This window comes from Erithacus rubecula (genome assembly GCF_903797595.1).
Source record: "Erithacus rubecula genome assembly, chromosome: 26".
Lineage (NCBI taxonomy): Eukaryota > Metazoa > Chordata > Aves > Passeriformes > Muscicapidae > Erithacus > Erithacus rubecula.
Window position 1 is genome coordinate 1,070,892 of NC_136678.1, and position 12,206 is coordinate 1,083,097.

The window sequence follows — 12,206 nt, forward strand, 5'->3', positions numbered from 1 at the left end:
AAGAGGCTTTGTGTGTGAGCACAAAACAGTCCCATTGTTGTGGGGGCACTGGATTTGCAAAGGACTGAAACAGAAACAGAGACCAGCCCCACTGGCAGCAGAGACTACCAAACCACAGTATCTACACAGACAACACTATCTCTAGATCATGCTGTTACTTACTACCTCAAGCTTACCCCAGTTTGTATTTGTAGGTGGGACAGGAGCAGAGGTCCTCGATGTGGTACAAGCACACCAAGAGCCCAGGTTTGCAGGGACAATAAATTGCTGACATGAAGCAGGTGGTTTTACACTTCAGGCACTGCCGCTCATCATCAGGGAACAGCTCAAACGTCACCCTCTCTGAGTCAGTCACTCCCTGCAAGAGCATCACAAAGCCCAATGAAGAAGTGACTTACAAAAAGGAGGCTATTTCAAGCTAAAACATCAGAAGGTAAATTCAGCAAAAGAATAATGAAGTTTAGGTATAAGATATTCAACCCAGGTTGACAGAAATCTTGGTTAATAAAAAAAATCAGCTTTTCTGATGAAATGACAGGAAGTACAAATATTTCCTTAAAAGTGACATTCTGAACAACATTAAAGGGCAAGTACTAAAATAAGGTGCACGATCAATGATTCTTTACCCAGGTGGTCCTCAGAAATCCACAATGTAGAAAGGGACAAGGTATCTCTAAGCCTCTGACACCTCAGTAGATGAACCAGCATGTTTTCACATCACTGTTTCAGCTGTTACTTCAGGCATTCCAATGACTTCCATCCCTCCAAGTGTTCAAGGCCAGGTTGGATAGGGCTGGGAACAACCTGGTCTAGTGGAAATTGTCCCTGCCCACGGCAGGGGACAGAACGAGACAACCTTTAAAGTCCCTTCCCACCCAAATCCTTATTTCCTACAACTCACCAATTTATCAACCTTCTCACGCAACCTCTTCTCCTCTTCAATCATAATAGCCATGTCTTTCTGGACTGTAGATGCCACCACAACGTCCAGGACATCTGCCTTGGAAGCCATTTTACAGATCATCTCGTCGTGGGAGAAGACGCAGTAGCGGTTGAGCAGGCGGTAATGCTCCACGCACTGCCGGCCCAGGGGCAGCTGCAGGGCAGACAGGCATCAGGGGGTGCAAGTGACAGCAGCACTCACTGTGTGCCACCAACCACAAACTGCCCCAAAACAAATACTGACAGCAACAACACTCAGACTTCAGAGTGCAAAACTAGAGAAATCCAGTTGTGAACAGTAGGAATGCTTATGGCTCTTTCCTGGTGGATTCAAGGGGTACAAGCTGTGTAGCTGAGGGAGGTGCCCTCTCTTGTAGAGGTTGTAATTAAGGGCTACTAAATCACTAAACTAAGTGGGCTCAGGAAGATCCAAGATAAAAATAGACTGAGGCTGAGGAAGCATCAAAAAGACAAGTACATGAGCCTGGCCTGTTTCCACCACTGGAGGGATGCCCCATCCCAGGCAGGTGCAGGGCACCCTGCTGACATGAACTGTGCTGCAGCACAACAAACTGCTGGCTCAGGGAGCACTGATGTCCCTAACTGGCTGCAGGCAGAGCACACAGCTCATCCTGAGCTGGGCAGGTCACTCAGCTCTATTTTAAAGCCAGGCAGACAGGAATGTTCAGAGTACAGTAAGGTTATGTGCTGGGTCCAGTGTGAAACTCACAGAAGCACAAGAGGAAAAACCAAACCAAAGCAAACCAAACCAACTGACACATAAGCACAGTCAAGTGCAGAAAGCTTTCTTGCAATATTAGTCATCTCTCTCTTCTAAGTAATGTTTTTTACATCTAGCAATGATTTAGTTAGGCTACACTTCCGAGTAGCCAAGACCTTTTGAGGGGGAAAAAAAATCACAAGAGAAGTAATTTGAAATATAGGAAGCTTCAAAGAGTCTTTGTGATATCAGACAGCATGTGTGTCTGAGTCATTTGCTGTGAAGGTAAAAGTACTTCTTACTTGGGACCAACTGTCCTTCATTTGTGTTATTTTTAAAAAGACAAAGATCTAACTCTAACCTAATAACTGTAATGTGTGCCCGTCTCTGCTGCTTCAGTGAGCTGAGTGAAGCTTACTGAGAATGATGCACTCCTCAGTAAACCTTCCATTTGAACTTGAGAACTTTCTGCTCTCTTCTCATTAAGATGTTCCCTAAAAACCTAGAGCACCTCTGCTACCTAAGAGGATGCTCTCACATGAGACACAGTTCCTATTTCTTTCTTCACAGAAGGATTATCATTGTCTTCAACTGTTACTAATGTGCTACATGTATCATTTGACTTCTTCACAGAAGCTAAAACAAAAAACATATCCAAGTTGGATTTGGTTTCTAGCTGCAGAAAGCACCTCTTAGAGAATTCCCAGTGCAATAAACTGAGAAATTTCATTCCAGCTTTTGAGATGGAATTTGGGGACACAAAAATGAGCAAACTCTAGTAGCACTGGTGCATCTCATACTCCAGGCATGCACAGGACTGTGCCTCCCTCCTGCTGCAAAAGCTACATCAGCCCTGACATATAATTCCAAACCAAATCTTCAGAACCAGAGGAAGGCCACAGTTCAGTGCATGACAAACCACTGCAGCAAACATCAAGCTGCCAGTAACAGGCTCCTTCTGATCTGTGGCCTAGATTTGTGCATCAGCAACAAATCAGAGCTGTACACCAGCTAGGAACAGCTTTGGAACTGCTCACTTAGGGAAAAACTGGTTTGCAACATACCCAGTCTACGGTGCAGAAGTTGACAGCTTCAGCAAAGTTGAAGCCCTGGTTGAAGCCGCTGTGGTAAGCTCTGGGAAAGGTGATCACAAACTCCCCAGCACACTGGTTGGTTCTGTACACCTGGGGGACAGACAGGCCAGTGTCAGATCACACCCAAACACAGCTGAGGGCTGCAAGGAGAACAGGGATTTCCAACTCACAGTAACTTCTGTGAGCACTTCCGAGAGTTTTAAACCATAAGCCCAAGAATTACAACTGGCAGCTGATAAAGTGTGAAACTGTGAAACCCCAGAAAGTCAAGGGTTCCACTCAGCCACACCCCACTCTGAACAGTTCTAGGTTGGCTGCCTGGGCCTTGTGCTCCTCACACCTCAGGGTCAGGGTCAACACAGATTCAGCTCTCTCCAATGTGCAGCTGAAGGGGAAGAGAAATTTGGAACCTTAACATTCATATTATTGTTCATCTAACACTGTTTGGCTTATACAATCAGCATGAAAGCAGACAGGTTTTCCTGCATCTTTCCATTTTGGAGGCTATAATAGGAGACATCACAAATTTAGCTACTTTTTCCAGATTTTCCTTTTAAGTCCCAAGGTCAGCTCATCAAAAGCCAATTAAGTTGTAAAGGGACATAATTCCCATGAATAATCTAGTATGGAATAAGATGAAATCTGATGAAAAAATGTTTTTTAAATACCTAAGGACTTATCCAGGAAAAAATAAGAGAATGTGGATGACAAATAACGGAAGAATGGGATTTGGGCCCTTGACAGAAACTCTATGCCAAAAAAAAAAATGTCTGATTGAACAGACATCCAAGAGCTCCTGCCATTGTTCCAAAGGTAAAGCCTAAACCTTCCAGCTGAGACACAGAAATAGAAATATCCAAGATGGATCTCCAGAGAAGAGTCTGCCAGTTGATTCCAATGGCAACAATTCCATTGCCCATCTGTTCACACTGGCACATTATAGTGGCTAAGGAAGATGCAACACACATGGAAACCAGCACACCACCTCTGTAATAAAAGTGGCTTCAATTATCAGCTTTAAGTAGCATTCCAATCAAAGAGGGTTGGGTTGGGGGAGTAGCACAGGAGTCTGACACATACAGGCACCCCGTGGGCCATCAAAGTGTTCGGGTTCATTATGGTGACAAGTTGGTGCAAGAGATCTGGCTGGGACTCAAATAGCTCTGGAGCAAGTTTCTTCATTACATCCTCCAGCTGCTCAGCTGCGTACCCTGGGGCTCCATACCACGTTTTAGGCTCCCCCCTGCAAGATTATTAAAAAAAGTTAAATATAAGCAAACTTGAAGTTACATTTTTAGTCTTCTGCTTTAAAATACACCACGTCAAAGGAAGGGCATATCACCAGGAAGGAATGCAAAGGTTCTGTACCTTCCTGAATCTTCATATTTTACACAGGTCCCTCTTCTCCAGACCTGTTTTTACCTGCCTACACTTCTGCAGGTACTGCAAATATTGTGGGGAAGGGAGAAAAGGTCTGAAGAAGTCCTCAATGAAGTGCTGCTGATTCCAGCACTACAAAACATAAGCTGCTTGTCTTTTCCCATGAACACAAACTCCCTCTTGGGTCCAACAACCAAAGCCAGTTCCTTCTCTCTTATGAATAACTGCCATAAAAGCAACACATAGGAAGTAGAAATCAAACTTCAAAATTACGCAAGACTTCAAGGGAAAAAAAAATCCATATCTGGAGTAGGAACAAAGGACTTTCAGAGCACCTTTACCTGATGCAAGGCAGCTGAGAGAATGAAGGGATGCAGATGTGGTCCAGCAGCCAGTGTTTCAAGATTACACTGATACTGGCTCACTGCAGCACTGAGACAAAAATGCCCCCAGGGCCTCAGAAAGAATTAACTTAGAAAAGGTATTTAGAAAGGAAAACAGACAAATCACCTTATTCCAAGACTTCTGAAGAGTTGGCAGACTAAAACTGACCCAACAGTGTTCTTCCATCAATCATGGAGCAAATGGGAGGATTCCAAAAAAAGAGAGTGAAGTGTGAATCCAGAGGTCCTGTCTCTCACCCCTAAGAGCTCATTCTTGTGCTCACACAGCCCCAGTGTCAGGGGAAGAGGACAGCCAGCAGGATGGGCTGTGGAGGGGCAGGTACACACAAGGTATCACAAGTTGTTACAGGGTATTAAATGACTGCAGCCTTGGACCTGGCCATCATCCTGGGACAACTCTAGGAATCTAGGAAGACCAGCCACAGATGCAACTCAAAATCATCCATCCTGTGTCTGGACTGAGCTAGTCAAGAGTTCTGCTCCCTGACAGATGCCAGCACTGAAGAATGGGTGACAGATATGAACTGTGCTAAACTTGGAGCAAGATACTGGAACTGTGCTAAACTTGGAGCAAGATACTGTCTCTGGATCTTAGGGGAACAAGTACCAGACAGTTCCAATGCAGGTGTTGAGGTGCCAGCAGCCTGAGGGAGCAGCAGTGGAGGGCACAGATCTTTTTGCTCTGCTTCCTGACTGCTCCACATCCCTGCCTGTACAAATACTAGCAGCAAGGATGACAATTCTTCCTCTGTCCAGCACTGACATTTATTTCCAAGCATCTTTAGAAGCAAAGGTTTGGGTTTTTTCCCCTTTTACCATTTCTAGAACTAACACAGGACTCAGAGCTCTGTAGGAGGACTATTGTCTTCAACCCTGGGCAAGCTCTGCTGCTGCAGCCTGGGTCACTTGGGATGGGCTGCTCACTACACTGCACCAGCCAGGACACAGGCAGGAGCCTGGCACATGGGAATGCTGAAGATGGACATGCCATCCCTAGGGCTCTCCCAAGAACCAGTCCTGCTTTTTACAGTCTTTGATTTAGAGTTTGAACCACTGTCTCTGCAACTTTAACCTCAACAGCACGTTGTCCTCCAACACAGACCTAAACCTCTGCATTGAAGTGAAATGAAGAATATCTGCAAATGAAAGGGCAAAGACTTTCCCAGTGTAGGATAAATAAATTGAAAGCAGGTGTCTGGGTGTATCTTGTGTATGCACAAGTACACCTATGCACTGACACACCTTTCTGGCCTTCTGCAGACAATAATGCAATTGGGGCACGCTGTGGAGGACAGAAAGCCATTCTAAGAACAGTGAGGGAAACACTCCTAGAAGAAATTAAATTTGTGCTGCAATCACCTCTCTCACCCACAGTTTTCAGTCTGACTGAAGATTTAGACAGAGAGGAAAAAAAAAGCAGTAACACATGACAAGAAAGATCATTTTCACCATGTAATACAGTCACTCCTTTGCTCACTCTCACTCAAACATTTGTTTTTGTAACAGTAAGCACCACAAAATCAAGTGAATTAAGTCACTGGCTCTCGGGCTGCACTGCAGAAGCTGCTATTTCAAGGAGCAGCAACTGAAAAAAGGACTCACTGAACAGCAGCTGGGATGTGGTTTTACCATTCTGCTTGAATACTTATATGAACTAGGAAAGAGAAAGAGCTTGACAGGTTTCAGGAAGAGTGACAACCATAATCCAGACTCTAGAAAAGCTGCTGTAAGGTGAGAAGTTCAAGGAGTTCAGTCTATTTAGAATATCAAAGAGATAGCAAAGATCTATCCTGATTACAGCTGACAAGTGTTGGCTTGATGAGACGATTTATGACAGCATGATCCATCTAACAGACAAAATGTGCCAGAACTGAGTTGCTAGCTGAAGTTGGATGATTTTTAAAAGAAAACTCACATGGTTTTTAGTTTACATTGAGTATAATAAAACATTTGATGGAGTATCTGCTGCATCTCTCATGGATTTTTTAAAACTGGGAATGGATGTCTCTTTCCAAAATATGACCTCTTGTCCAAAAGTAAATCAATGTAGAAATTACACTGTCAGATTTGACCCTGCTGCAACAGGACAGAAATGGTTACTCTGGCTGAGCTCTGTGAATCTGATTTTAGGCCACTAATTAAGGAGAATAGGGAAGGAAAGGGAGATTGTTTCCTAGACTGGGTTTATTCCTCAAACTCACCAATGCAGATAGTTAATGGAATAGCTCCAGTGGTCTTCTATGTGCCAACAAAATGAGGAAAAGCACATTCCTACGTACAGCCAGGGCAATTTCATCCCACAGATGTCTGCAGTGATGTGAGCAAGCACAGACTGCTCCATCACAGGCATGTTGTTTAAATTCCAGCCACTATCAAGGTATTCCTGAAAATTGAACAGAACAGTTGCAGATTTATACAACAGCAAGTGAAAAACCTAAGAAGATAAAACTGCTCAAGAGCAATAGAAGGAAAGCACTTTTCCCAACTGAGGAATATAAGAAACAGATCAATGACTCAAAGACTAAATCATCCATTGTCTTTGCCTCTTTCACAACCCCTGGCCTGCTTTGTTAAAATGAGATCTTTTTTATTTGGTTTTATTTGGTTTGGAAATTATCTATTAAGAACTAGAATGAACCTATGGCTTGGAATAGCTGATCACAACAAATTTTATTTATTCAAAACCCCAGTGCAATTGTCCTCTTCAAATACTCTGCCAGATACACAGAACAAAGACTTTGCAACCCAGTTCCATTATTGTGCTTTAAACCAAGGAGAGTTATTCAATGAAAAACTACAATAAAAACCTTCCCAGTGAACTCAAAGACCTACCTCTTCTTCTGGTCTAACTTTAAACTTCCCACCTCTAACTGGGAAGCCACTGCCAAACTCCTTCGAAGCAATGTCAGCTCCATATTCCACTGTCACATCCTCTTCAATGGTACTGACAAGTCTCCAGAATTCTTTTTCAACCAGCTCAGTGGGGACCATCTAGGTATGAGAAGAAAAGGAGTACATACTGAGGAATCAGTAGATAAGAAGCATGTGCATCAAAGCTGTCTCAGAGAGAAACCTCCATTAGCTTGAAGCTTTTGCCCACTTTAAAATGGTTTCAACAAGAGAAAAAACACTGCAGCAGAGATATGGTTCCAGGAGATGCTGCTGCCCTGATCTCACAGGAGTGGCTGACAGTCATTGTTCCCTTCCCTACAGACACTTCTTCTGAAGTGGGGAAAAAACAAATAAAAACACAAGCAGCTGGTGGAACAAGAAACCATGACACCAGCAAGAACCAGGATTTGCTGATGTAAATGAGAACCTCTGATTTGGGATTTCATCCCATTCAAAACCAGAATCCCTCCCATCCTCCCTCCCCAGAGTCACCTATTTTAGCTAACCACACTAAATGAGCTGTGCACAACATGAGGATAAAGCAGGAACATACATGTACTGGCATGTTAAAATAGTCTGACTTGAAGGCATCAGCCATCTCCCCAAAGGTGCGGAGGGTGTAGTCTCGTGCTGCTTGTTCAAACCCAAAGGCTTCTTGAGGCTTGTTACACTCCTGCAAGGGAAAAGGTAATTGTTTCTGTAACACATTAACACAACACTGTGCTCAGATTTACACAAATGGGCTCCTGGAACAGCTTCAGAGCAGTGAGAAGGAAGGACACCACTGAAATGAAAACACTCTAAAAGGGCAGAGTCAGAAGAAGAAACTGCATGATTCACTAAATCACAGTATTTTTTAATAAATCTGCATAAACATTGATGAATTAATATGCCTAATTTCTCCTTACTCTAGTAGAGCTAAGCAGGATAAGATCCATAAATCACTGCACTGAAGCACCCAGTGAGACTCCAATTTTAAGGTGCCAGTCAAAATCCAAAATGTTCTTCAAAGGCACATCAATTTTTGGCTCAAAACAATAAATGTCAGCTTTGCAATATGAAGCATTTCCAGTCTTCATTTTAGCTTTACCTCTATTACCTTGTTTGCACAACACTAAATAACAAAAAATTCTATTTTCTATTCCCGTGATCAGTTTTAAAAAACACACAAAATACAAATTAGCCTTTGGCCTAACTGCAGTGATTTGTCAAGATTACCTGAGCCAGACACTGAGGACACCTCCAATCCCCTTTGGGAACATCATGGAGGGGTGGAATTAAACAGAAGGTGTGGTAACTGTCATCACAGCCATCACACAGCAGGAGCCGGTCCTCATCATTGCCACTGCCACACAGGAGACACACATACAGATCCACCTGCAACACAGAATTCCACAGTAGAAATGGGACTGCTGAAGTTAACTCAGGGTGAAAGCAGTTTGGTAGCTCCCATCTGTGACACTTCCCAAAGACTATACACTGCAATGCAAATGAGACAAACACACCCTGAATATTCTTTTCAAAGTTTAAATACCTCCCTCTCTAATTTAAGAAAAGACCACAAGAGCTACAAGCCCTTCTGTGCATTTTTTTTTTCTCCCAAATGCCAGAAGACTTGACCGAGTGTCAGGTTAGTTCACATCAGCAGCACTGTGGCCTTGGCAGGTACAACCCAACACCCAGGGCTGGGCAGGAATAACCCAACACCTGCTGGGGGCTCACAAACCCTTTTCCCATGTGGAGTCTCAGGTGTTTCATTCTCCTCTGAGACCAATTGCATTGGAAGACAGAAGTCAGGAGAGAAAGGGGTTCCTGTTGCTGGGGATGTTCCTTATCCCCAGAGAAGGAATCGACCTCCCAGTAGAGCTTTGGGTAGAAGGGCAGCTCTTAATTCAGACAGAGCAGCTGCCAAGCCCCAAGGAACAGGCAGAGGCACTGCAGCCTGGGATGGGCTCTGTGCTGCCTCTCCTACACCCAGCTCTCACCAACAATTGCACAAACACAGCACAGAGTCATGAGCACAGGCAGAACCTCTTGCCTTATGTTGTTAAAAAAAGCAGCAGCATCTCCTGCTCCTCCCCACGAGGTATTTTCATTTGGGAGGTAAGGGTGTTAGGCTTCTAGTATTTGCACTCTTCATTCTCAGGTACCAGCTACAGATGTGGATTGAATGAGAACACAAGGAGGGACCCAACTTGTGGCATGGGCAGAAAGAATCCAGCATTATCTTCCCAAACATGAGACAGCTACCACTGCCTTCAGGTGAGGGTTTTGGGAGTGGTTGGTTGTGTGTGGAAAACTGGAGCAGGAACAGGCAAAGCTTCTAATTTAGTTCTGAAATTGTGGAATTGGGGGCAGGTCTGTGAAGTGCCATGTGCCACAGCCTGCACAGAGCTCCCCTGAGGTTACAGAGCAGTGGGGAGGGATCAGGTCACACAAGAACCACTTCCACTGGACTATGCTTCCAAAATGCTTATTTTGAGACTGTACTTTGGAGACAGAAAACAAGTTACTGTAGTTATAGATAATGAAACTTAACCATCCTGTCACTTCCAAGTTTGTGAAGCAGGAAGCTTTGGCAATGTTGATATTCCAGCAGGCACTAACACTGCTGTGCTTCAGCCCAGGGCTCCAGGAAAAAGACAAGAGTCCTCCGTGTGACAAAGTGACAGCAGGTTTTACTGCACACCCAGAGAAATCCAGAAATGCCTGTAAAACATGCAGCTGCAGGAAGGCAGGAGGTACTCACAGCATTAGTAGGTTTTTTAGATCTGACTTTGGATTTGTCCTTCTCTGGCTCCCCAGAAAGTTCTTTTTTCTCAGGGAGTTTCACCACACTGCGCATTTCCTTGTCTAAACAAAGGAAAAAAAAAAAAGAGGTTACAAAATATTTCAATGTTTAGCATTCTGTTATTATTTGCTTTATTTGTTGCTTGTTAGACTGCACCATACCAAGGTATTTGCTGAATTGTTATTCTCCCCTACACCAGTTTCAGTCAGTTTAGGGCAAGACTTGAACTCCTGCAATGCCTCCAGAAGCCAGAGTTATCCAAAAATCCCAGCACTGGCTATCACAGTTTCTCAGTACTTTATGTGCCATTTCAATTAATTTTAAGTGAATTATGAGCAGGTTATAAGCTAAGGTTTTCTTTCCATGTGGTGTTAAAGATAGCTGTCAAGAGCTTTTTCCTTCTGCTTTTGGGGGAGGTAGGCTAGTGCTTAGAGACTCCTTGAAAAATAATCAAATTACAAAGCTCCCTAATCTAAACAAATTATTAGAAAAAGATTTTTGAATGAACAAATGAGACTGACAGTTTGCTCAGGTAATTTCAATTACTGAGTAGGTGTAAATGGTTCCTGTATTTATTTGGCTAAATTATTTATCAACAAGCTTATTCTTCTGTTTGATGGCATTAAATATTGTTTCTCAGTCTCAAATAATGATTTCTTAAGGAGAGAACAGACTCAGGACTGCTGATAGCAGCAATTTAATCATATTATGGGAACTTTATATTAAGCTCAAAACACACTATTTTTTGCTTTCATGAGTTTAATTTCCTGATTTTAAGTCCAAATTCTTTCCTAAAAGTTTTGATATCTGATAAATTCTTAAGAGTTTCTTCTATGTAAAGCTCACGGACTGATGTTATTAAAATACAAAACAAAAACATGGCTCCAATCTCATTTCCAATTGTTCCAGAAGAGACACCCAAGTTTGAAGAAGTGTAAGTAATTTTCAAATGAAAATATCATCTTCAAGAAAACTCAGCCACTTACAAGGAAAAAAACCCAAAAATACTCCAAACCAATAAAAGAATGTTTTATCAAAAAAATCCTATTTTAAAGTTAACTGAAAGTTGGGGTTTTTTTAATAAAATACTTTTAATAGGTCCAGTTGCTGATTTTAGCTCTGGTCTTAAAAAACACATCTGTTCAAAGGAACAGAAACTGCATTCATGCTGTGTTTCACTCACCACCTTCACTCTTTGGAGGGGCACAGCCCATTCTGCGTCTCAGATTGTGAGTTCTGGCTTCTGGAGGGTCAGTCTCACTTTTAACATTGGTTGCCTTTAAAAAGGAAAAAAAAAATAAACAAGGAAAAACTCCTCAGTAACATCCTTAGCTGGAAGGTTCTGGTTTGTCACTTGTGTTTGGGAAGATGCTCACTGCCAGCTGATCTGGCACTCGCCCAAGCACAGAGAGATGAATTTGGAATCTCCAGCTGGCTGTGGGAAAGGCTGGCTCTGAGTCCCAACTAAACATTTTCTAAGGTCCCTTCCAATGCAAACTGTTTCACAATTCCTTGGTGTGAGACACAAACACTCACTGAGGTACCATGAGGGTTTGAGACTTAAAACCTTGCTTGTACCAGGAAAAAGGCACACAGGTGAGAGTCAGAGAGAAACTCTGAGGACTTCAATTAAACTCAGAACCATTTGATGCTCATAAACCACTAAATCTAAACAGACACCTGGAGTTCTGAAATACTTGTCTTCAATTATTTACAATGAGTTCAGAGAGAAATAATTCAGGGAACAACATGGAAGATTTGAAAGCAAATCCTCCAAAATGTCCATGCCAATAATGACACCAGGATTTGGGCTTACTTTCAGTGGGACCCATTAAGAAGCAAAGAACAAGGGACTCAATGTTTTCACAGATTTTCTTGTACTCCTGAGGAGCAGAACATTGCTCCTCAGCAGTCTCTGGTACATCTTGGAACTTTCAACACAGAATAATGCTCTTCCATTTAATACTTACATTTCTTCCCTG

The 12,206-nt window shown here is 42.9% G+C and overlaps 1 protein-coding gene across 1 annotated transcript in view; it reads right to left on the reverse strand.

The window, feature by feature from the left end:
- Window positions 1-12,206, reverse strand: part of KDM5B (lysine demethylase 5B) — a 56,234-nt gene that overhangs the window by 19,673 nt on the left and 24,355 nt on the right. The window contains exons 6-15 of the mRNA XM_079327097.1: window positions 11,408-11,501; window positions 10,183-10,286; window positions 8,652-8,810; window positions 7,987-8,106; window positions 7,374-7,532; window positions 6,743-6,924; window positions 3,838-4,000; window positions 2,728-2,847; window positions 902-1,096; window positions 177-358 (exon numbers count right to left, since the gene is read on the reverse strand). Coding sequence (XP_079183223.1) covers window positions 177-358; window positions 902-1,096; window positions 2,728-2,847; window positions 3,838-4,000; window positions 6,743-6,924; window positions 7,374-7,532; window positions 7,987-8,106; window positions 8,652-8,810; window positions 10,183-10,286; window positions 11,408-11,501 — 1,478 coding nt within the window. The remainder of the gene's footprint in view (window positions 1-176; window positions 359-901; window positions 1,097-2,727; window positions 2,848-3,837; window positions 4,001-6,742; window positions 6,925-7,373; window positions 7,533-7,986; window positions 8,107-8,651; window positions 8,811-10,182; window positions 10,287-11,407; window positions 11,502-12,206) is intronic.